Below are 22,712 nucleotides of genomic sequence, written 5' to 3' on the forward strand. Positions count from 1 at the left end.
TAACCCTCCAAGACTGAACCAGGAAGAAATAGAAAATATGAACAGACCAATCACAAGTAATGAAATTGAAACTGTGATTTAAAATCTTCCAGCAAACAAAAGTCCAGGACCAGATGGCTTCACAGATGAATTCTATGAAACATTTAGAGAAGAGCTAACGCCCGTCCTCAGAGAGGAATGAACACTCCCAAACTCATTCTATGAGGCCACCATCACCCTGATACCAAAACCAGACAAAGATACTACAAAAACAGAAAATTACAGACCAACATCACTGATGAATATAGGTGCAAAAATCCTCAACAAAATACTAGCAAACAGAATCCAACAACACATTAAAAGAATCATACACTACGATCAAGTGGAATTTATCCCAGGGATGCAAGGATTCTTCAATATGTGCAAATTGATCAATGTGATACACCATATTAACAAATTGAAGAAGAAAAACCATATGATCCTCTCAATAGATGCAGAAAAAGCTTTTGACAAAATTCAACACCGATTTATGATAAAAACTCTCCAGAAAGTGGGCACAAAGGGAACCTATCTCAACATAATAAAGGCCATATATGACAAACCCACGGCAAACATCATTCTCAATGGTGAAAGACTGAAAGCATTTCCTCTAAGATCAGGAGCAAGACAAGGATGTTCACTCTCACCAATATTATTCAACATAGTTTTGGAAGTCCTAGCCATGGCCATCAGAGAAGAAAAAGAAATAAAAGGAATCCAAATCGGAAAAGCAGAAGTAAAACTGTCACTGTTTGCAGATGACATGATACTATACATAGAGAATTGTAAAGAGGCCACCAGAAAACTACTAGAGCTGATCAATGAATTTGGTAAAGTTGCAGGATACAAAATTAATGCACAGAAATCTCTTACATTCCTGTACACTAATGATGAAAAATCTGAAAGAGAAATTAAAGAAACACTCCTTTTTTCCACTGCAACAAAAAGAATAAAATACCTAGGAATAAACCTACCTAGGGAGACAAAAGACCTGTATGCAGAATACTATAAGACACTGATGGGGCTTCCCTGGTGGCGCAGTGGTTGAGAATCCGCCTGCTGATGCAGGGGACACGGGTTCGTGCCCTGGTCCGGGAAGATCCCACATGCCGCGGAGCCGCTGGGCCCGTGAGCCATGGCCGCTGAGCCTGAGCGTCCGGAGCCTGTGCTCCACAACGGGAGAGGCCACAACAGTGAGGCCCGCATACCAAAAAAAAAAAAAAAAAAAAGACACTGATGAAAGAAATTAAAGATGATACCAAGAGATGGAGAGATGTACCACGTTCTTGGACTGGAAGAATCAATATTGTGAAAATGACTATACTACCTAAAGCAATCTACAGATTCAATGCTATCCCTATCAAATTACCAATGGCATTTTTTACAGAACTAGAACAAAAAAATCTTAAAATTTGTATGGAGACACAAAAGACTCCAAATAGCCAGAGCAGTCTTGAGGGAAAAAAACAGAGCAGGAGGAATCAGACTCCCTGACTTCAGACTATACTACAAAGCTACAGTAATCAAGACAATATGGAACTGGCAAAAAAAGCAGAACTATAGATCAATGGAACAGGATAGGAAGCCCAGAGATAAATCCACGCACCTATGAGTAAGTAATCTATGACAAAGGAGGCAAGTATATACAATGGAGAAAAGACAGTCTCTTCAATAAGTGGTGCTGGGAAAACTGGACAGCTACATGTAAAAGAATGAAATGAGAACACTCCCTAACACCATACACAAAAATAAACTCAAAATGGATTAGAGACCTAAATGTAAGACTGGACACTATTAGATTCTTAGAGGAAAACATAGGAAGAACACACTCTGACATAAATCACAGCAAGATCTTTTTTGATCCACTCCTAGAGTAATGGAAATAAAAACAAAAATAAACAAATGGGACCTAATGAAACTTCAAAGCTTTTGCAAAGCAAAGGAAACTACAAACAAGACGAAAAGACAACCCTCAGAATAGGAGAAAATATTTGCAAATGAATCAATGGACAAAGGATTAATCTCCAAAATATATAAACAGGTCATGAAGCTCAATATTAAAAAAACAAACAACCCAATCCAAAAATGGGCAGAAGACCTAAATAGACATTTCTCCAAAGAAGACATACAGATGGCCAAGAAGCACATGAAAAGCTGCTCACCATCACTAATTATTAGAGAAATGCAAATCAAAACTACAATGAGGTATCACCTCACACCTGTTAGAATGGGCATCATCAACAAATATACAAACAACAAGTGCTGGGGAGGGTGTAGAGAAAAGGTCTTGCACTGTTGGTAGGAATGTAAATTGATACAGCCACTATGGAGAACAGTATGGAGGTTCCTTAAAAAACTAAAAATTGAATTACCATATGACCCAGCAATCCCACCGCTGGGCATATACCCAGAGAAAACCATAATTCAAAAAGACACATGCACCCCAATGTTCATTGCAGCACTGTTTACAGTAGCCAGGTCATGGAAGCAACCTAAATGCCCATCGACAGACAAATGGATAAAGAAGATGTGGTACATATATACAATGGAATATTACTCAGCCACAAAAAGGAACGAAATTGGGTCATTTGTAGAGATGTGGATGGATCTAGAGACTGGCATACAGAATGAAGTAAGTCAGAAAGAGAAAAACAAATATCGTATATTAATGCATATATGTGGAACCTAGAAAAATGATACAGATGAACCGGTTGCAGGGTAGAAACTGAGACACAGATGTAGAGAAAAACGTATGGACACCAAGGGGGGAAAGCGGGGGTGGTGGTGGTGGTGGTGGTGGTGGTGGTGGGATGAATTGGGAGATTGGGATTGACATGTATACACTAATATGTATAAAATGGATAACTAATAAGAACCCGCTGTATAAAAAAAATTTAATTTAATTTTAAAAAATCTTGAAATTTGCAGCAGTTATGGTTAGAAACTGAGTCTGCTTATAACCATGGTTCATAATTGGCATGATTTCTATAAAAAAAAATGTACCCCATGGAAGGTTAGGCCTAGACTCATTATATACAAATTAAAATAAACAAGTGCCAAGCTGGCTGCTACTGAAAATTCTTAGACCTCATATACTAAAGGCAAACTAACAGAGACTCCTTGATTGTATCTACTCTTAAACTCCAGTTCAAATAGCATTACATATTTCAAAGGTGACCTCAGAATATTCTATAGAAGTGTTTACACAGGTGGATACCTGGAAGAAGTTTAAGATATTTGGGTGAAAACATCTATATTACCTTTATTTTTCATGAAATTTCATACTTCATTTCAATTCCTATTTCATTTTTGGTATATATAAAATCCTCTAAAACTTCCAGAAACTTCCTCCTTATCTAAAAGTGGAGATATCTTCTTTTTTTTTCCAAACAGCTTAAAACAATGGTTCTCAAACTTCAAAGTGCATCAGAATCACTTGGAGGCTATTAAACCCCAGACTGCCAGGCCCCAACCCTAGAGTTGCTGACCAGTAGGTCTGAGGTGGGCCTCAGAATCTGCATTTCTAACCAAGTTTCTGGCTGATGCTATGCTGCTGGCCCAGTGACCACACTTTGAAAACCACTGGCTTAGAAGATACAATTTTACTTAACCTAGTCCATTTAATTTTTCCAGTTTCAGGCTCATGTGAAAATCCCAAGGAACAAAAGATAATATAATAGTTTATACGTATCAAAGGTCTCCACAAATTTTAGTTTTGGTAATTGTAACTAAAAGGATGCTCATTCTGACCTGGCAGGAACTCCTCCAGGTCTCCAGAGAGGCCAATTTACCAAAAAGTGACTTTGTGGTCGGCTTAAAGTTAAGGATGGTGCTTTGTTATTTCTCACGCCTGCTGCTCTGCGCATTCAGTGGTGTCTCCTATCTTACCAGAGACTTGATATGAAAAGTCATGACTTGGCTGGACCCATGCCTGAATCCATGTTATAATTCCCTGGGCTTTTATTAGACTTTACTGTACACCTGTTGAAAGAAGCCAGTGGAATGAAGGGAGGACGTACCTGGGGATCTACTGGTCTGAGCATGGGGGGTGTCCGAGCAGGCTGAACCCCACTGATGCTGAAGGACTCCGACCGTGGGGGCAGGTTGGGGTCTGATATCCTGTTGGCAACCTTGTGAGGCATGGCAGGTGAACTCTGCCGGTTGAGCCTTGACCGTTCTTCTACCTAGAAGCCGAAAAATGAAAAAAGAAAGAAAGAAAGAAAAAAGAGTGCCTCAATGGATGGAAGGTGATTTACTTCCTAGTTAGGATTTTCTGTAGTCACCTGCACAGCCATTTTGCATCTCTCTGATCAAATCACTTTAGAAAGCTGAAGCTCTCCCAATCTGCTCTGCATCAGAAATTTGCAAAAAGCTCTTTCTGTTGGAGTGAATACTAGCAAGAAGAACTCACAGAACACTTAAGCCATCATCCTTCCCTCACCCATTATCTCGTGCTATTCCGTTGGCTAGGGATTAGGGATCTGCTTAAAAGTTTATTGTGCGTTAGTTGGAACACCGTCCTGAGAATCGGTCACAAAGCCAGGGGTCAGTGAGGGAGAGAGGTAACTACAGCGGGCATTATGAGTGCTTGGGGAAAATAGAAAACTGCTTTGAGCTGACTCATGGGACAGGGCAGGGAAGAACACAGGAGGGCTGGCAGGAGGATGAGCTGAGCGTACTGACCCGCCATTGATTTCTTCACATGCCCTACTCGTGGGTAAGTGAGCCTCTCAGGCAGCTCACTCAATGAGCATGGCCTGTCTTAAACTGACTTCCCATATCATTTTCTTTTTCTCTCTTTTTCTCCCTTTCTTTTCAGGTGTCTCTCCCAGCTCTCTAGAATACACTGTCCCAGCGCCTTCTTTCCATTCCAGCCTGGGCTCCTCTCCCTCCTCCAACCGTCTCTCCTTTCTGGACACTTCATTTCCTTGTCATTCCCTGCTGCAGAGTCTCTCTCAGCCCAGAGGGGATAACTGATCAGAAGTGCTTTACAGGGAAGGCTCTCTTTACAGGTAAAAGTTACCCTTGGTGACTTATTTGCTGCAGACAGACTGTGGCAGAGGACAAATTAAAGGAAATTTTAGATAAACAAAGTGTACACTGTAAGACATGATTTAAAATCTTCGACAGCTTTAAGAGGTCTAGCACTTTTCTTCCAGGTCCACCCTGTCCTGCCCTTTATTTCTTTAGGGTCAATCTGACAGTTGTAATTTCCAAATTCACGGGGGCAATGCACCCCACCCTGATGACCCGTAACTCTCTTCTGCCGACTCACTACCTTTGGGTTGCAAGAGCCTGTCATGGAACCCACATGCAGGTCCTCAAGACATATTTGTATGTCACAGCTAAGAGCTTTTAAATTCATTTTACCTCCTGATTTGAAAGGAAAATTCAAAAGAGCCATTCTTTCCCATCCTCCCTACCTTATTTTAATTTTTATTTATTTATTTATTTATTTTTTGTGGTACGCGGGCCTCTCACTGTTGTGGCCTCTCCCGTTGAGGAGCACAGGCTCTGGACGCACAGGCTCAGCGGCCATGGCTCACGGGCCCAGCCTCTCCGCAGCATGTGGGATCTTCCCAGACCGGGACACGAACCCATGTCCCCTGCATTGGCAGGCGGATTCTCAACCACTGCGCCACCAGGGAAGCCCCTCCCTACCTTATTTTGAATCTTCCCAGAGGCAGACTCGGTCTCATACACAAAACAAGTCTGTTTTTAAAACTCTCAAATCAACTACAAACATGTTAACATGTTAAAATGTACCATAGTGCAGAAAACCACTCTCTTGACTCTACTTAGAGGTAATTTGAACACCTCTTCCCTGACCGTGGCTGTGCAGGGTACATACAATTGGCATCTAGTTGACTTTGGTTTTGAAATTCCATGTCCCAGAAGCTTACCACGTACCAAATAAGATTAGCTGCAAAAAGCCAGGAATATAAACCAGAACATGTATACTTTGTGTATGTGTGCAAAGTATTACATCAGCAATAACGGGCTATTATTGCATTGAGCAAAAGGAAATAACAAAGCCTGACTTGAGATAAGACCATAAAGAAGAGAAAGTCCTGCAAAGACAACCACAGATAAACTGAGACCAAGGCATGCAATGTATTGCTTTTCCAAATACTAGACTCTTTGAAAAGAAGGTGACTATTTCCAGATGACTGGAATTAGTCAAATATTAACCATTTTCTTATTTCCGGGGAAGATCATTAAATAGATAAATCACATGTATAAGTACCCCTCACTATCTGAACTCTCATCATCCAAACCATTGCTGTCTGAGGTCAGGAATCCAAGAGGTTTGGACTCATTTTCAGATAAATACCTGGCTATCCAAACTATAGCCACTTATTACCTGACATTTAGGAACCAAATATTATAAGGGAGTGAAGAGTACTTGCTATTATTGTTTTTTCAGCTGTAAAATATCCTCAGACTGTTTTAAACCCACATTCAGAAACAGTACATTAAAAATAACAGTCTAAAAGTCTGTCCCTCAAGACTCCATCTTGAACAAAGAAATTATATTTGAGATAAAGAATTTTTCTGGCAACTGCCAGTAACAAGGCTCCAGTAAAGGCAGCACCTTTGTCTCTAATAGGACCATGGGCCACACGGGCCCTAAAGCTGTTGTTAGAAATGAATGGGGCACAAAGTGGGGTGCTAATTTTCACAGGCAGTTAATGGGTTTGATTAGTCAAGCGTAGCTATCACTAATGTACTTCTAGTAACATTTCCTATGCCTTCTCTAAGTTAGTTTAATACTAAATCCTACCATTACTATGTTTCAGTTTGTGCCATCATAAAATATATGGTGTGAATAATCTATTGTTATACTCAGCAGATTATTTCAGAATAAGTCCAATGTGGTGAAATTTCCTGGGTTGAAGTTTGTCCAAAGAAATTTGAAAATCTATGTGACAGGTGTAACAATGAGGCATCTGGCTACTTTGTCTGAAGAAAATCTTGTCCTAAAGTCTTTAGGAAGATAATGCTGCCTGTTGCTTTTGCACCAAAGGGTATTGGAGCAAATATATCAAATTAAACATCCAAATAACAGTTCCAAATGGACAGAGGGGAAGCTGGCCCTTCTGCTTATTTTGCTACTGGGCAAAGGCCTGTCTCTTGATTCATCACATCTTATGTCTACTAACTGAACAGTGAGTGAGACAAAAAAGAAGGTGTTTTCCCCAGATTAAGAATATATTGTGATTAAAAACTGGCTTACAATCAAGATATGTTTCAGTCTGCCTTTCATGATACTAAAAAAAAAAAAAAAAAAAACTATTAGCTGAGCCTTTGCTCCAACCTCCTGCTGCCAAGAAGTTATAAAATATCTTAAGTACCACCAAAAAAGAGTGTTCTAGTAGCATCAGATAAATAGTGTCAAGGTGCTAGACCATAACAAGACATTTATAACAAAGGATATCACACTTGATGGGATTATCAATAAATACAGAGAACAATACTAGGAGAGACTGATAAATTTTACTAAAGAATCAGGTTTTTTTCTTATTAAAAGGATCATTTTAACATCAAAACTAAAATAACTTTGGAGAGGTTTGGATAACCTCCACAGAAATGCTATACTATTTATTACAGCATTACGGGGAGAAAGAAAAAATAACTGTGGTCTCAGAAATAAAATTCTGCTCCAGGCAGGACTGTGTTATCCACTGGGTACTAAGAGAGTGATGTCTAAGGCCTTTGAGATATATAAAAGTTGCATGAATACAGACGACCTGAAAAGAAACATGTTAATTACAGGATTTGAAAAAATTTCAAAATAAATAAAAATACATTGAAACATGTATAAGTGTAAACATTATATCAATGTCAACTGTTAAATTGTTTTGTACATTTGAAAACAATTTATAGCATCCAGTATCTCACTTAGCAATAATGAATGATAGCTGCTGAGAGAGAATTTCAAAACAAAATTATAGAAGTAATTTTTAAAATGTTGACAACAAAATATATTTACTATGTCATATGGGTGCATTTTAATAATACTTTACATGACTGTAGGGTCTGTGGGGTTTACGAAGCTCTTAGAAGGCCTGCCTTAAGAGGTAATATGTGGTGGATTGAACACAATCGTATGGGAATACTTTTTCCCCAACTGGACAAAACAATTTGATTTTTGTCTTTACTGGCAATGCTGGAGGAAGAGAAAGAAGTCCAATGATTTTTAAGTCCTCGTCAGGTACTTTGACCCTGCACTCACTGGGCACATGAAGAGTTGAGTCACGCTGTCTTTTGGCAAAACCACATGGGCAGATGGCTGCTGAGTAAGACTGGTGCTATCCCTTCTCTGGGGCACCTTTGAGGACAGGGGAGGCTCTCATTCATAGTGAATGCTTAAAATGTAATCTTGTCTAAAGATAAGGGCCTGGACTACTTTTCCAAGATCTACTCCTAACCACTGATTGCACAGAAAAGTACAGATCCTCATGTGAATGGAGCACATAACTTAAAAGTAATGAGGCAAATCTTTGGCAAGCTGAGATGGGAAATTTAGAAGTGTGTATCTATCACCGGGGAGAGGTAAGTGGAAGAGATGGGAGATGCATGTGAACTGCTCATGTGAAATCTCAACCAGAAACAACAGAGGCAAAACACTTATTCCTTGTGGGCAACAATGGCCTTGGGAGCAAAATAGAAATATGTTGAATCATGTATTTCATTTGCATTTGTACAGCGCCTACAGTTTTGTGGTTGTTGTTTTTTTTTTCTTTCTTTTGTGGTACGCGGGCCTCTCACTGTTGTGGCCTCTACTGTTGTGGAGCACAGGCTCCGGACGCACAGGCTCAGCGGCCATGGCTCACGGGCCCAGCCGCTCCGCGGCATGTGGGATCTTCCCAGACCGGGGCACGAACCCGCGCCCCCTGCATCGGCAGGCAGATTCTCAACCACTGTGCCGCCAGGGAAGCCCACACCTAAAGTTTCAATGGCACATTCACATACATGGTTGCCCAGGATCCTCCCAACCTTGAGACAGGAAGTATAGGTGGGGAGGCTGTACCTCAGGAAGACTATGAGACTTCCAGGTCACAAAGACCATAAGTGGAAGAACATGAACTCAAACAAGCTCTTTCCTATTGCCTGTCAGGTCTCTCTCATGCTAAATCTTAAGAGAGATAAGTAGAAACTGAGGAAAGATGGGAAAAGAGCCATAAACTCTCTAAATAGTAATATGGGACCTCATATATAAAATAATTCATATAAAAAGAAAAAACCATCAGTGTAGAGCAGAGAAAACAAGTGGAGAAGAGTTCTTATGTACAAGGATTTCAAAGTCCAATGGGCTGATGGGATATAAAGAGACATCTTGGCCCATCATTTGCCAAATAAAACCATGGCCAGATGACTGGCATGCATCAGAGAGAAAGAACATGATGAAGTGTTAAAAAAAAAAATTAAAATACCATCTCATGCAACACTCATGTAGACAGAGCATTCTGTCACTGCTGTGTGCTGGTGAAAATTTAAAAAAAAATTATTGCCAGGCTGAGATAATCACATGCCATTATAAGAAATAGGAATCTGTACCGTTATAAAGAAGGGCATTATAAGAAAAGGAATATCCATCTTTCAAAAAGTGCCAAATTTCAAATTTTGCTGATGTTTAACAGAATATCATATTGATGTTCTCACAAAACAAATCTGACTTCCATTCCAATCTAGAAATGGCAGAGAATTTAAAAGGGGTGAGAATGCCCCCCACTCCTCCTTTTAATGGAGACATTAATGTTTTTTCTGGCTGAAATCTGAAAATCAAAGTCAATGTAACATTTAGGACAACTAGAATACTCAGTAAAAGGAGAGAGAGACGAGCTCAAGATTTGCCAATAACCAAGTATTTTCATTTGTTCTTATTACATCTGACAGATTAATAAGAAAGGAAATGAGAAATGTGATGATTTATGTTTTACAAAATGAAGCAACAATAACACGGAGGATGAAACATTATAATAATATTACACTGCTAATGAAAAAAATGTCGATTGGAAATAGGAAAAGTAAGTGGATGGAAAAGTAATCAAAGAAGGAAAAACCACCCAGACGAGAAGGTATAGAGCTGAGTTAGAAACCAAATAAGGGAGCAGATTACAGAAGAGGCTGCTGTGGGTGGAAGATGGCCAGGTGGTGTCTTCAATGGCATATGGGGCAAAAAAGCCCAGACCCTCTATCACAGGAGACCATGGTATAGCTGCTGCCTACCCATCCCTGGTGAGGATATTTTCAAATTTATATCCTCGCAGAGGATGCCTTTGACAAAGAAAATGGTACCTTTTATTCTACTTCCAAAAGAGAGTTTAACCCAGGTTCTTTTTATTGGTTGATAATTAAGATACTGCTGAGCTAGAAATTCTGTCCATATCTAAAGTCTTGAAATGTATTTCACTGTCTGGCTACTTTCAACCCCACCTACCTCCTACTATAAGAAAAGAAACCTGTAAATAAAGCTCTAGAAGAAAAGTTCATACATTGCTGATTAGAAGCATTGAGAGATCAGGAAAATAAGGATTCTCACACTCATTTTTATTCCCATTTTAAGAAGTGGGTGTTAAATGATGAATTAAACTAAAGCAGACAATTATTTGTACTTATTTGTATATCAGTTGCTCCAATCCCCAATTTAGCACTGTCACTCATTCTATCATCTAAATGTTTCATCTTTCTTCTAAAATATGAATACCCACTCTAAGACTTGGGAACTGTTTCATGAATAGATAGGTGGTTAGTTGGAAGCCGGATTATGTTAAACACACCCAGGAGGATAGGATTAAATCTAAAATCCTAAAAGAATGTTCCCACATGTCTAAAAGTCCATGAAGCCCAAAGGAAGAACTCCAGCTGTCAGGAAGGCAGGGACCTTGGAAGATGTCACCCACCAGAGGTGGCCCAGACTTAGGATGGCCCGGGATCCTCACATCGGGTGTGCTTGATGACACAGCCATGCTGTCTGCACTCCCACTGGCTATGTTTCCTTTACTGCTAGGAGTCTGGCCGAGAAGCACAGGGGAATTAAGAGGTCTACAAAACTGCCCTGGTGATATCTGCAAAGATTTGCCCCCAGGAATGGCATGGCTTCTGAAATCTTGGGAACTGTGAATTAGTTCTGAAGACAGAGGACAGGCCAGGAAATTGAATGATGAGGACAAATAGTAATTAGAAAATAATGAAGTCAAAATGTTTAAGTTCAAATCAAAACATGCTGGGTAGAGGTAGAAAGAAAGAAGTGGAAACTGCTTTATGTTTCCCCCCCTCTTCTGGTACATCTGTGCATGAGGGAGCTGCACAAGGGACAGAAGAAATTCTGGTATGCTTTGCAAGGCATCATGGTCTTCTCCAATGGGATCTGTTGGTGTCCCTTTCCTAAACTCATGCTTGGGGCTGGGAGCACTGAAGGTCAGGTGGTCATGCATCAAAGAGTGGTCATTTAGTGATGCAGCACTTCTTAGAGGAGTCGAGGTACTTGTATGGATGCATGAATTCATGCCCCTCCTGCCCCGAGGTACACATGAGTCTCTAAGGCCCTCCTTACTTGCTGTAATGGACAACTGGGGGCTCATCACTTTGGAGATGCTGGGAGAGGACACACAAATGACCTTAAGTCCTGACTCTTGAGTTGGGCTACATCTTTGGGAGCGAGATCGCTTTGTTGATCTCACTGTGATCCTTGAGGCTCCCTGAGGCTTCAGTTGCTCCTCAAGACCAAGTCTAATAGGATTAAGCTGGTCCATCTTTCTTCCATAAGCGATGCTCAAACAGGGGTCTTGATCTGGAATCATTAATTTCTGCAGGTGCTACTGCCATTAGCTTAGGAGAGGCTAGTTATTCAGGCTCTCGATACCTGCCATGATCATGAGTTATGAGTCTGGCTTAGCTGAGGGTTTCAGCTTGATGTGGCTAAAGAATGGTTTAGCAGTGGAGGAAGGTGACACATCTCTGCTAGCCAGGAACCACATCAGCTGCTGTTTAACAGCACAGTGATTGTGCTTAGCTGGAAGAACAGGTGGGTTATTAAGGGGTTGGTGCTGTACCTGGGAGTAGGATCACAAAATTGAATTACTGACCTGGGAGAAAGAGGCAGTTGTTACAGACATAGGTAAATACAAATCGCATTCATAGATTAAGGGAAAGTGATCAAAACGTTCTTGACACTGAATGACTTTTCTCTACAGATTTAGTTTTTAAGTTTTAAAAGTTATTAGGGTTTTTTTTTGTGTGTGGTACACGGGGCTCTCACTGTTGTGGCCTCTCCTGTTGCGGAGCACAGGCTCCGGACGCGCAGGCTCAGCGGCCATGGCTCATGGGCCCAGCCTCTCCGTGGCATGTGGGATCTTCCCAGACCGGGGCACGAAACTGTGTCCCCTGCATCGGCAGGCGGATTCTCAACCACTGCGCCACCAGGGAAGCCCAAAAGTTATTAGTTTTTGTAAAAATAGTATAAAATCATTATAAAGGATTTAAACATAAATACATAAAACATAATACATAAAAGTATTAAAAAGTTTAAAGAAAAAAACTATAGTTTCTACTTCCCATAAACAGCCATTATTAACATTAGGACAACATAATTTCAAGTATTTTCTATACATATGTAAGATACAGCAGAAAATTAAAAATTATACAAATAGGATTATACATAAGAAATCGGGTTCTAGTAGTATTGTAGTCTAGAGAACTTGAAATAAGCTCTAGCTATAAATATCTGAATATACTAGAAGAAAATGCAGAGTAATGTAAATCACCCTTTCAAAGGACTAGTTATGCTCACAAGAAAATAAAGGAAATCATTAGTCGCCACATTAATGACAGAACTGAAAACCAGGGTGTCAGGCATATGAGATGACACAGCAACTTCCTAGAAGGGTTGTTGATCTTGGCAAGAGTTATTATTTTGTTTGTTTGCCTTACTCATTTGGTTACCATCCTTTTCTTCCCTACTATTCAAATAATTTTTAATGAGATTTTAAAATAGCTCATAACAGAGCCAAGTTCCTGAAAATTCTTTGTCTAGTAGTTGAGCAAATGAAGGACCATTACTTTGAAAGTATTTGCAAAAGAAATATAAATGACCTCTGACCCGGTAAGTGAACCACAATCACAAGTCTGGGTCCAACTGTGTGTTCACTGTTACCACAGAACATGGAATGTTAGTGACAATACTAATGATCACTTTTAGGGTCTAGGTATGGATAGGAAATGATCCTACCCAGAATTCCCTAAGTCTTAAGTCATATTCTTCCATGAAAAAAGTCACTAAATATCCTCCTGCCACAAACTCAATTGGATTCCAATAAGGAAAAGGATTTTCTACTTCCCATTGTTACTTACAAAAAGAAGAGCAAATGAATTAATGTAGAGAAATAATGTTACAGTTCTTCCCAAAGCAAAGCATGTGTGTCTCATAATGAATTATTTTCCAACTCTGTAGCACTAGTTTAACTCTCTATTTTTACTGGAGAAACTCATTATGGCCAATTTCCCCAATACAGCACAGGTACAGGCTGTACCTGCTTGCTGACTTACCTCCTTGGCCCACGCTGGTTTCTCACTAGGACTCATCCCTTCTTTGTAATGGTACAGTGGCTTCTTCTCCACAGGCCTCTGCTCCTGCCGCTGATGCTGAAGGGAAACCAAGTAGTCTCTCTCTTGCTTTAGCTGTCTCTGTAGTCTTTCTGCTTGTCTCTGTTCTTCTAACTGTTTGCGCTTATATTCCTATCCAGATCAGGAAAGGAGAACAAAGAAAAGGCTAAATCACCATACAGAAACCATTGGCCAGTACCAGTGAAGCATGCAATGGAACCAAAAGAGATGATAAAAAACAAAGGACCTTAATACCAACAGAACCACAAGAGGACATCAGGATGTGCCATAGAGATAAACTACAGCCTTGGGTTAGCATCTGCACAGAATGTGGCATTTAATGAAAACACTATTGTTTTAATGGCAACCCCTACAGAATACCACCCTTTGCAAAGTGACTTGCCCTTGATGAATTGTAACCAAAACAGTGGCCATAATGAGGACATTTGGACGGTCAGCACGCAACCCCTATAAGGAACCATCCACTTCCTGGTTTAGTCATTAAATCATTCAAACATGTACAATTAAGTACAAAACAAAATAGGTACCTAAAGATACTGCCTAAATCATCTTTTGATTAACAAAACTTGGACCAAAGAAACCATTAGCAAAAACCATGTACAGGCTAAAAAAATATCACAGTGCCACTGAATAAAAAGTTCAGTTAATAAAAAAGATACACCAAGAAGCTCATTTGGAGAGCAGTGCAATAATAATAAAAAGTACTTCAATTGGAAGCTGCCTGAGCAGGGAACACAAAATGTTCCCATCATAAGGGTAAAACTAATAGTCTGCAAATGAAATATGACTACAGAGCTGAGTGGGTTCTTTCAGAAGAGAGGCACTTTGCTGTGATTGTATTCCAGCATGTTGCAAATGACCTCAAACATTACTCTGCAATAAACACAGTGGGTCTCAAAAACAGACTGAACTTATAATAAGGCTGGATTCATGATAAAGTTTCACAAATAGCTAGAGTTAATAAAGAATGCATAACGAGTATATTAAACATATTGACTCAGCACACTGGGTCAGGAAACAAATTAAGTTTTAGGGAGATTTTCCAGGTCCTTGAGGCTTGGAGGATCTCCTCCTTCCTGACTGGTATGTTAGAGGAGACCACACACACACACACACACACACACACACACACACACAAACACACACACACGTGCGATGAACACAGAGCAGGTCAGCTGGCTTGGCTTTCCCATTACCAGAAGTAGAGCTTGTTCATGCAGTAGCTGCTGCTGCAAGATCTCTAACTGTCTCTGCTCCTCCTCTAACTGTCGCCTGATGTACTCCTGGAGAGGTAGGTGGCATAGAATTCAGGGGAACACAACGAGAGAAAGAGAGAGAGAAAAAGAACCGGTAATTTCAAAGGTGACAAGAGCTGCCAAGTGAAGTGTGGAAGGAAGGAGGGGAAAAAATACCCAGACACCTCCTCACTAAACAGGAAAGGTACCCCGCACCGAAGCAAAAGCGTTTCAATGCAGTCAAAAGCACAAGCCCTCTACCTGCAACTGCAGCGGATTGAGATGGCTCAGTGCTTTGCTGTTACTCTTTGGTTTGGAGAACCGAGCTATATATATATACATATATATATATTATTATTATTTTTTTTTTTTTTTTTTTTTTTTCGGTACGCGGGCCTCTCACTGCTGTGGCCTCTCCCGCTGCGGAGCACAGGTTCCGGACGCGCAGGCTCATTGGCCACGGCTCAGGGCCCAGCCGCTCCACGGCATGTGGGATCTTCCCGGACCGGGGCACAAACCCGCGTCCCCTGCATCAGCAGGCGGACTCTCAACCACTGCGCCACCAGGGAAGCCCCCGAGCTATATTTAAAAACTTTTCATGACAGGTTCCCTCTTTAGGGGCTCCCTGAAATTAACAACGCGATACAGTTCAGAGTCTCCTGTGCAAGCAGCAGGGGTAAAATAATGGTTGAATGCCATCATGCACTGCCTTTGTAACGGAACCATCTTGCAGTTTTCACTGCACTGTCAGAATGTGATTCTAACAAAGAGAGAAAGGGCCCGCATCGATGGCTCCAAGTCATGGAGACCAGAGTTGCCTGAGTGGAAAAGCTCTTCTGAAGCGATGAAAGAGGAGCACTTGGCTTGTTTATCACGCTTCAGTGCTACTTTCAAAGTAGATGCCCAGGGTTGGGAAAATCACGAGATCCAGGTGAGGCAGGGGACTTCGGCCTGGGGAGGAAGCCAGGTTGAATGAGTGGGCTGTGCCAAGGTTGTGCGTTTGACTTCTTGAACAGGTGAGAATAGCTGCTTGAGAAAGAGTAGAAACCTGCTTAAGCTGAGCAGACCTAAGGGAAGGTGACCCACAGCTCAGAGGCGGCTGGCGCTGAGGTCACGTGGGGCCGCCTGCGGGGCTCCCGCTGTACCTGCTCGTGCTCCGCGCGTCTCCTCTCCTCCTCCCGGCGCACCTGCTCCTCGTAGTGCCGCCGCTGTTCCCTCTCCTGCTGCTTCCGCAGCTCCTTCTCTCGCCTTTGTTGCTGTGGGGGCGACAAGCAGACAACCGTGAAGGGAACGGGCAGTGGCGAAGGGTGTCGGGGAGCCAGCAGGGAGAGCTGCAGGGCCGTGGATGTGAGCTCTTCACGCGATGCCTGCATGCCTGAGGGCTCCTCGCCGATGCCATTGGGGGACGCATTGGCCAGGATGGGCTGACAGAGAGCAATTCAGTGTTTACCACGCAGGCGGGCTCCCCAGGTTTATACGTCTCCCAAGAAGTTCCCGTTCAATGCGTCCTCCCAGTTGGCTGATGAGGGTTTTCAAATCAGGGCTAGGTAGAACACCGATGTATAATCAGTTACTTATTATATCATCGAACTGTTTGTGAGATGCTACAGGCTTTAAAGCACATTCGCAATGCTCATGCCATTCAGTCTTTTTGACACCACGTAGGGCAAATGTATCATAGATCAAGAAAGCAAACACCAGAGAAGGGAAGTGACATGTTCAAGGCTACACAGTAACTGTGACTGTGGGCAAAACAGAATCTACTGACTCCCACCTGGTCACTCCACTTTCTGACAGACACTGCTGCCTTTCTTTTTGGGGGCAGTCACTTTTAAGTGTCGATTTCAACTTGTCACTCAAGTACGATGCTAAGCTCAGGAGCCATCATCATCTCATACAATCATTATGCCTCTGAAAGTGGACGTCATGGCAAGCACCTTTCATGCTTTATCCTATTTCATCCACACAAAAATCTTTTCAGGTAGATATTATTAATACTACTATCTCCTATTTTAAATGAGAAAACAGAAGCACAGAGAGATTAAGTAGTTGTCTGAGGTCATGCCCACATTCAAGGTCATACTCAGTAAGTGGTGGAGCTTGATTTCAAAGACAGGCAATGTGACTCCAGTCTGAACTCAATCAATACAGAAGATGAAGAGGCAACAGGAGTGACAGATCATAATTAATCCAGTTCTTCATTATATTCTCGGTAAGGAGAACATCTTAGGAGTAGTGACAGAAGCCAAGGTTTCCTAGGTAGGGATGGTACCATTCCCCAATCCTTGGAGTATCTGGCACGTGTGGGACACTCATACATTACAAAGTGTTTCCCCGTACCACACGCCAGTAGTGCCTCTTTTGAGAAATGTTGCAGGCCCTTCGTGTTGGAGCCCCGTACTGGCATTAGGATTTCTTCTTCCTCAGATACAAGGTTTGGAGGGGCCGATCAGAGGGTCCATTCCCCTGTAACAGTCTCAACAGCACTTCACTGCCTTGCTGAGGAAGCATGAGGTGTCCAAAATGAAATGGACTGTGACTGTATCTCACTGAGAAGTTAGCTCTATAAAACCTGGGAAACAGCTTTCTAGTACAAAAACTCTCTGTCCAAAGCCCAGCTAAACCAACCACAGACAGTCAAAGTGCCAAAGAAGCCCACGAAAGAGGCGGCCTTCCTGATGTGGCTGGTGCCTGCAATCCTCCAGAGCCGCTCTCTTCCAACAGTCTCTGAGGCTTGGGAGATAAACTGCATCTTTTGAAACTCAATGTCTATCACTTCCAGATCAAGAGTTGTTTGTCCATCTTAGATTGTAGGCAATGGGGAGCCGCTGGAAGACTATATGCCATCAAATGCCATGACCAAACCTGCATTTTTCAAGGGGGCTCCTACCAGCCACGGGGGAAGGACTAGAAGCTGAAAATGCATTGTGAGGCCATTCTATGGATCCAGACAGAAAATGACAGGGCACCCATGAGCGAAGCAAAGGCAGCTGGAGAATCCATGTCCGTAATTGCTGCTGAGACGCAGCCAAAAGGAAAAAAAACTAAAAACTATCCGGATTTCCAGTCATTCCAACAGGACTGTAGTGGACGCCAACTTAGAAGCAGAAATTAGAATTAGGCCAAAGATAAAACGGGCAGAATTTGGTGACTATGGGGTGTGTGAGGGTGAGTGGTGAGTGAAGTTTCTGGCCCAGGAGCGTGGCAGGTGGTGTGAGATACAAGTTTAGGGATAGGAATGAGGGGTGTGCTGGGGGCCAGGGATGAGTCAAGTTCCAGACATGTGATTATTTGTTTTACAGAAAAACAATACAGAAAGATACGAGTAGAAAACATCATCATAGGAACTGACTGAATAATTTGGATTACAGACCCAAAACAGAGATATTTCCAACACTCAACCAAAGTGAATCAATGCCAGCACAGAGAATAAAATAATTATGTGTACAGATCTGGCTCCTGGCAGGAAACAGCCCTAATTTAGCTAACATTTCAAGTTTTTTACTCCCACCATCACTCTCCTTCTTGAGGAAAAAAAATATAATCAAGGCTTTTGAAGATTTAGCTGATTTTTATGTGAAGGATTTGTACATTTTCAACCCCCTTTCCAGGAATCAATACTGTTTTATAATTACAGGCCACTCAGGTCCCTGTGCAAGGTGTACATAGTATTGATTGCAACTCAGGAGAGTCTGGGCTTCCTAAGAACTCTGTAGTTTCTGAAAAAGACACTCTAAAGTGACTAATAATTAATAATGATCTCATCTGGATCAGCTGCTGCTAAGGCATGGAGGCATCTGCCAGGGCCTCGGTTCCTGCGGTGAGGCTGGAAAAATAAATCACTTCCCCAACCTTGCAGAAGGCACCTTGCCAATTTCTAGCTGCTGTGCCTCAATGTTGATCACCTTTCCAGGAAAATTGTTTGCTCTCTCTCCTCCTGGCTATGGGACTGTTTGAGGGGACATATCAAAACATGTCAGAGAAAGACCAAATCCCTGGCCTCAAGCAGACACCTTTACAAAGCTCTGACGACTCTTGCTAGAAGTAGCAATCTGAGAGCAAGGCCTGTGCTTGACACCCACTGGACCCACCAGTCCCTCACGGGGGGCCTGGCACCTTGGCAGGTGCAGAGATTTTGTTCAATTGAACCGAGTAAGAAACTTGTGGCAAAAGCAGACAATTCAGTACCATCCTACTTTTTTTTCGGGGGGGGGGTACATTTCCCTTCCTATCAGTGCTTATAGCACACCATGCCTTAACTTATGTTATGGTTATTTGAAATGTCTCATCTACTCTGCAGTCTAGATCGTGGGCAGGGTCTCTGCTCTACTCTGGTTTTTACCTCCCCTTATATCCCATAAAGGGCCTGATACCACTGATGTTTGTTGTTTTATATACTATAGATGGGGCAGCAAGAGAAGAGGAGAAAGGCTCGCAGAACCTCAGACCACCCCTTCACCCTTTGACACCCTCCCGGCCCAGAATATGCTTTCATGCTGAGCATAGACAAGGCTTGGAATGTTTTTTCTAAAAAGAGAGCCACCCACGATTGGCACTGGCATGGGATTTATTTTCCATCTTACAGAAAGGCAGGAAAAGAAAATAAGGGAATACGAGTCTAAGCTGGACGGAGTAGAAAAGGGAAGAAGTAAAAAATTTTCTAGGGACTTCCTTGGCAGTCCAGTGGTTAGGACTCCAGGCTTCCAATGCAGGGGGTCCAGGTTCGATCCCTGGTCGGGGAACTATGATGCCATATGCCGCGCAGAGCGGCCAATAAAATAAATGCATAAATAAATAAGTAAGATTAAACTTAGTGCAAATAATTACCGAAAGAACTTTCAAAAAAAATTTCTAGGGCTTCCCTGGTGGCACAGTGGTTGAGAGTCCGCCTGCCGATGCAGGGGACACGGGTTCGTGCCCCAGTCCGAGAGGATCCCACATGCCGCGGAGCGGCTGGGCCCGTGAGCCATGGCCGGTGAGCCTCCGCGTCTGGAGCCTGTGCTCCGCAATGGGAGAGGCCACAATGGTGAGAGGCCCGCGTAACGCAAAAAAAAAAAAAAAAAAAAAAAAAAAAAAAAAAATCTAAATGTCACTGAGTTATGCATAAACATGACAGTGGTTCTGTCAAAAAAGAATAGCTTAAACCAACTACTCTAAACTCTCAGCAGGAACTCCCCACTCCCCAGCCCCAAATATACTGAACTGCCTAGAAGTATGTTTTCATCCACATCTTCTTGGAGCCATCTCCGAAAATTACAGCACATAAAACTAGACATTCAATAGGTTCTTACAAGTTTCTTAATTTTTTTTCTGGTTGGGGAATGACTGACAATACCTACTCTGAAACTTTTCTAGGCTAAAATCATTGTTGCCTTGATCTATGGAGTAGATCATAGGGGTCTTTTTGTCCCTTTGCCTTCTACTGGTGTTCCTAAAGAATGATTCTTTTAGGACAGTTTTTATCTTCCCCAGTGGGTGCTCCCCTCAGGCCACGGCCAGGTGAAGGCTATGTGGCTGTACTTTCAAGTATGTTCATTTTAATGGAGGAAATAATCCTGTCCCCTTCAGCTCTTCAAGAGCATATTATCTTAGCCCTTAACTATTCAAATTGCATTAAAGTTGTGAGGAAATAATACACATGGGTGTTCATCACAAAGGCCATGGAGTTGCTCCTTCTTTCCTTTTATTCCTTTAAATGTTCTTTTTGGATTAAGTTTAACCAGTAGAAAGGTGTGTACTGCACCAGGGTTCTCTGGCCTCGTAGAAGTGACTTTGATGACCTGTTAGAACATGAATTGCATTTTACAGTATTATGAGAAGAGTGGAAAAAAGCTAAGAAGTGCTGAGTTTTATCTTATAAATTACTCAGATGTTATTCCTAGCACTATTCAACCACTCCCAGGAGAGTGCACGGGTTTTCAATGATCTCGGAAAGCTTGCCTGAGCAATGGGTCTACTCTAATCCGGACAACATGAATCTTGACCCATTCAAGTCTGCCTCTTTCTTTAGCTGCTAAGACTTTCAGAGTCAGACGGGGGCCCACCTCTGGCACCCAGATACCACGTTGTATAGGCGTTCTATGAACTGACCCTACCCTGGCTTCATCTTGCTTTTCTCTTCAACTTTATTGTTCCTTTCTATTTTAGTTTTCTTGTTTATTTCATTTTTAGTTTCTGCATTAATCTTTGTAAGCCACCTTAAAGCATCTTTTTGGAATGAAAAAAAGTCATAAAGAAGGGTATACACAGGCAAACAATAGCTTGGCCTTCCATGTCTTTTGAAACCTCAAAATCTCCCTTGGGAAGATCAAAATGGAGATAAACGAGAAACTGTAGACTTGTCATTTGGTTCTTTAAACTCATGAAGATGCCACCTCTGTGTCTGTCAGCTGAGCATGTGGTTAATGTCATTTTCCCAGAAGTGGGGATCAATTTGCTCTGATGCTACACACCCTCTCATTGGAGAAGTGGTTAAACTGAACTACAGTAACATGTCTAGAACTGGCTGGGACCTACAGGGAAACTTAGCCCAATGTCCTATCTAATCTAAAACTCTGTACCATGGACCAGAGCAAATATGGCTAAGTACAGCTCACCCATCATTCTAAGGATACAGGATCTTTGGAAAAAGGACAGGGTTGTAATCTGTGTGTATGGTGTTCTTTTTTCATTTTTCTGTTTTTTTTTTTTTTTTTACCAAAAGAAGTATTTCATTCTATAGTATTCTAATTGGAGACTGACATTAGCCCTGTTGGGTGATGCAAATGTCATTTTCTTACTTTCAGGAAGGTTCAATTCCTTGTCAGTGGCCACATAACAAGTTGAGGGAAATCACGGAATGAATACAAATCATCATAACAGGCACTGTCTATGTGTGCCAGGTATTTGCTGGGCTGGGTGATTTACATGCTTCAGTTCATTAAATTCCACAATGTGACTCTGAAGTTTATTGCTATCATTCCCATTTTACAGGTAAGCAAATTGAAGCTCAGAGAAGTATACTGTTCCATGTGACACGGCTGGAAAATGGAGCACTCTATGCCCTACTATCCCCCCCCAGTCCCTAGTACCTGGCAGAGTATTCTATCAATTGGAGAGGCATCCAATCCAGATAGGATACTCTGCTGCTTTTTTCTACTTGCTGAATGTTCAGGTTGAATTTGAGTTTGATTCTTACAACATTCTGGTAGATTTGGGGAAAACAAGGCTAGCTGCCTTTGTGTAAAGGTTTTGGGCTCTTCTATCTTTTACACACATTGTGTTTCCTATTATACAGACTCAAAGGTAACATTCACATTTGAGAATTAATATCCCACAGCTGCAAAGTGACATATCACTGGGGGAGGGGAGTAGGTATGAGAGGCCACAGGACCTGAGGGACAGAACACTGGATCAGAAATAGGAAGACTGGATTCCAGTCCTGCTCCGCCACTGATACAAACACTGCAGACCATACCACACAGTCTCAATAAATATTTGTTTAATGAATAAGTGAATGTTGTAAGACCTTGAATGAGTCACCTTAACCCAAACCTTCGACGAGGGGGAAGATTAGGTGATCTTACAAGTCTGTTCATTCTAAGAGTCTAAGCAAGAACATGCTACGTCGCAAAGCAAAAATCCACTAACAATTCAGAATGAGAAGGGAAGTGAAGCAGAATTCGGGCTTGCTCTTGGAGAGCTCTGCTTCTTTTCATCCTGGGTGACCTCCTGGAAGTGGGGAGAGGAGACCCCACTGACTGTGGAAGACCAGAGTGGGCCTCCAGAGGACAGCACAGCAGCCAGTGCAGGATCAAGCCGGGCTCCTTGGGAAGTACCTCAAACCTTCCC

At 42.0% G+C, this 22,712-nt stretch overlaps 1 protein-coding gene across 13 annotated transcripts in view; it reads right to left on the bottom strand.

Moving 5' to 3' along the window:
- TNIK (TRAF2 and NCK interacting kinase) overlaps positions 1–22,712 on the bottom strand; it is a 412,179-nt gene that overhangs the window by 62,720 nt on the left and 326,747 nt on the right. For 8 of the 13 annotated variants that reach the window (XM_059065360.2, XM_067034013.1, XM_059065362.2 and 5 more), the window contains exons 13-16: positions 16,028–16,138; positions 14,844–14,930; positions 13,570–13,758; positions 4,038–4,202 (exon numbers count right to left, since the gene is read on the bottom strand). In XM_059065360.2, coding sequence (XP_058921343.1) covers positions 4,038–4,202; positions 13,570–13,758; positions 14,844–14,930; positions 16,028–16,138 — 552 coding nt within the window. The remainder of the gene's footprint in view (positions 1–4,037; positions 4,203–13,569; positions 13,759–14,843; positions 14,931–16,027; positions 16,139–22,712) is intronic. The other 5 variants (XM_059065365.2, XM_067034008.1, XM_059065364.2 and 2 more) reach the window with 2 other exon arrangements.

The sequence above is a fragment of the Kogia breviceps genome, chromosome 5 (genome assembly GCF_026419965.1).
Source record: "Kogia breviceps isolate mKogBre1 chromosome 5, mKogBre1 haplotype 1, whole genome shotgun sequence".
NCBI lineage: Eukaryota > Metazoa > Chordata > Mammalia > Artiodactyla > Physeteridae > Kogia > Kogia breviceps.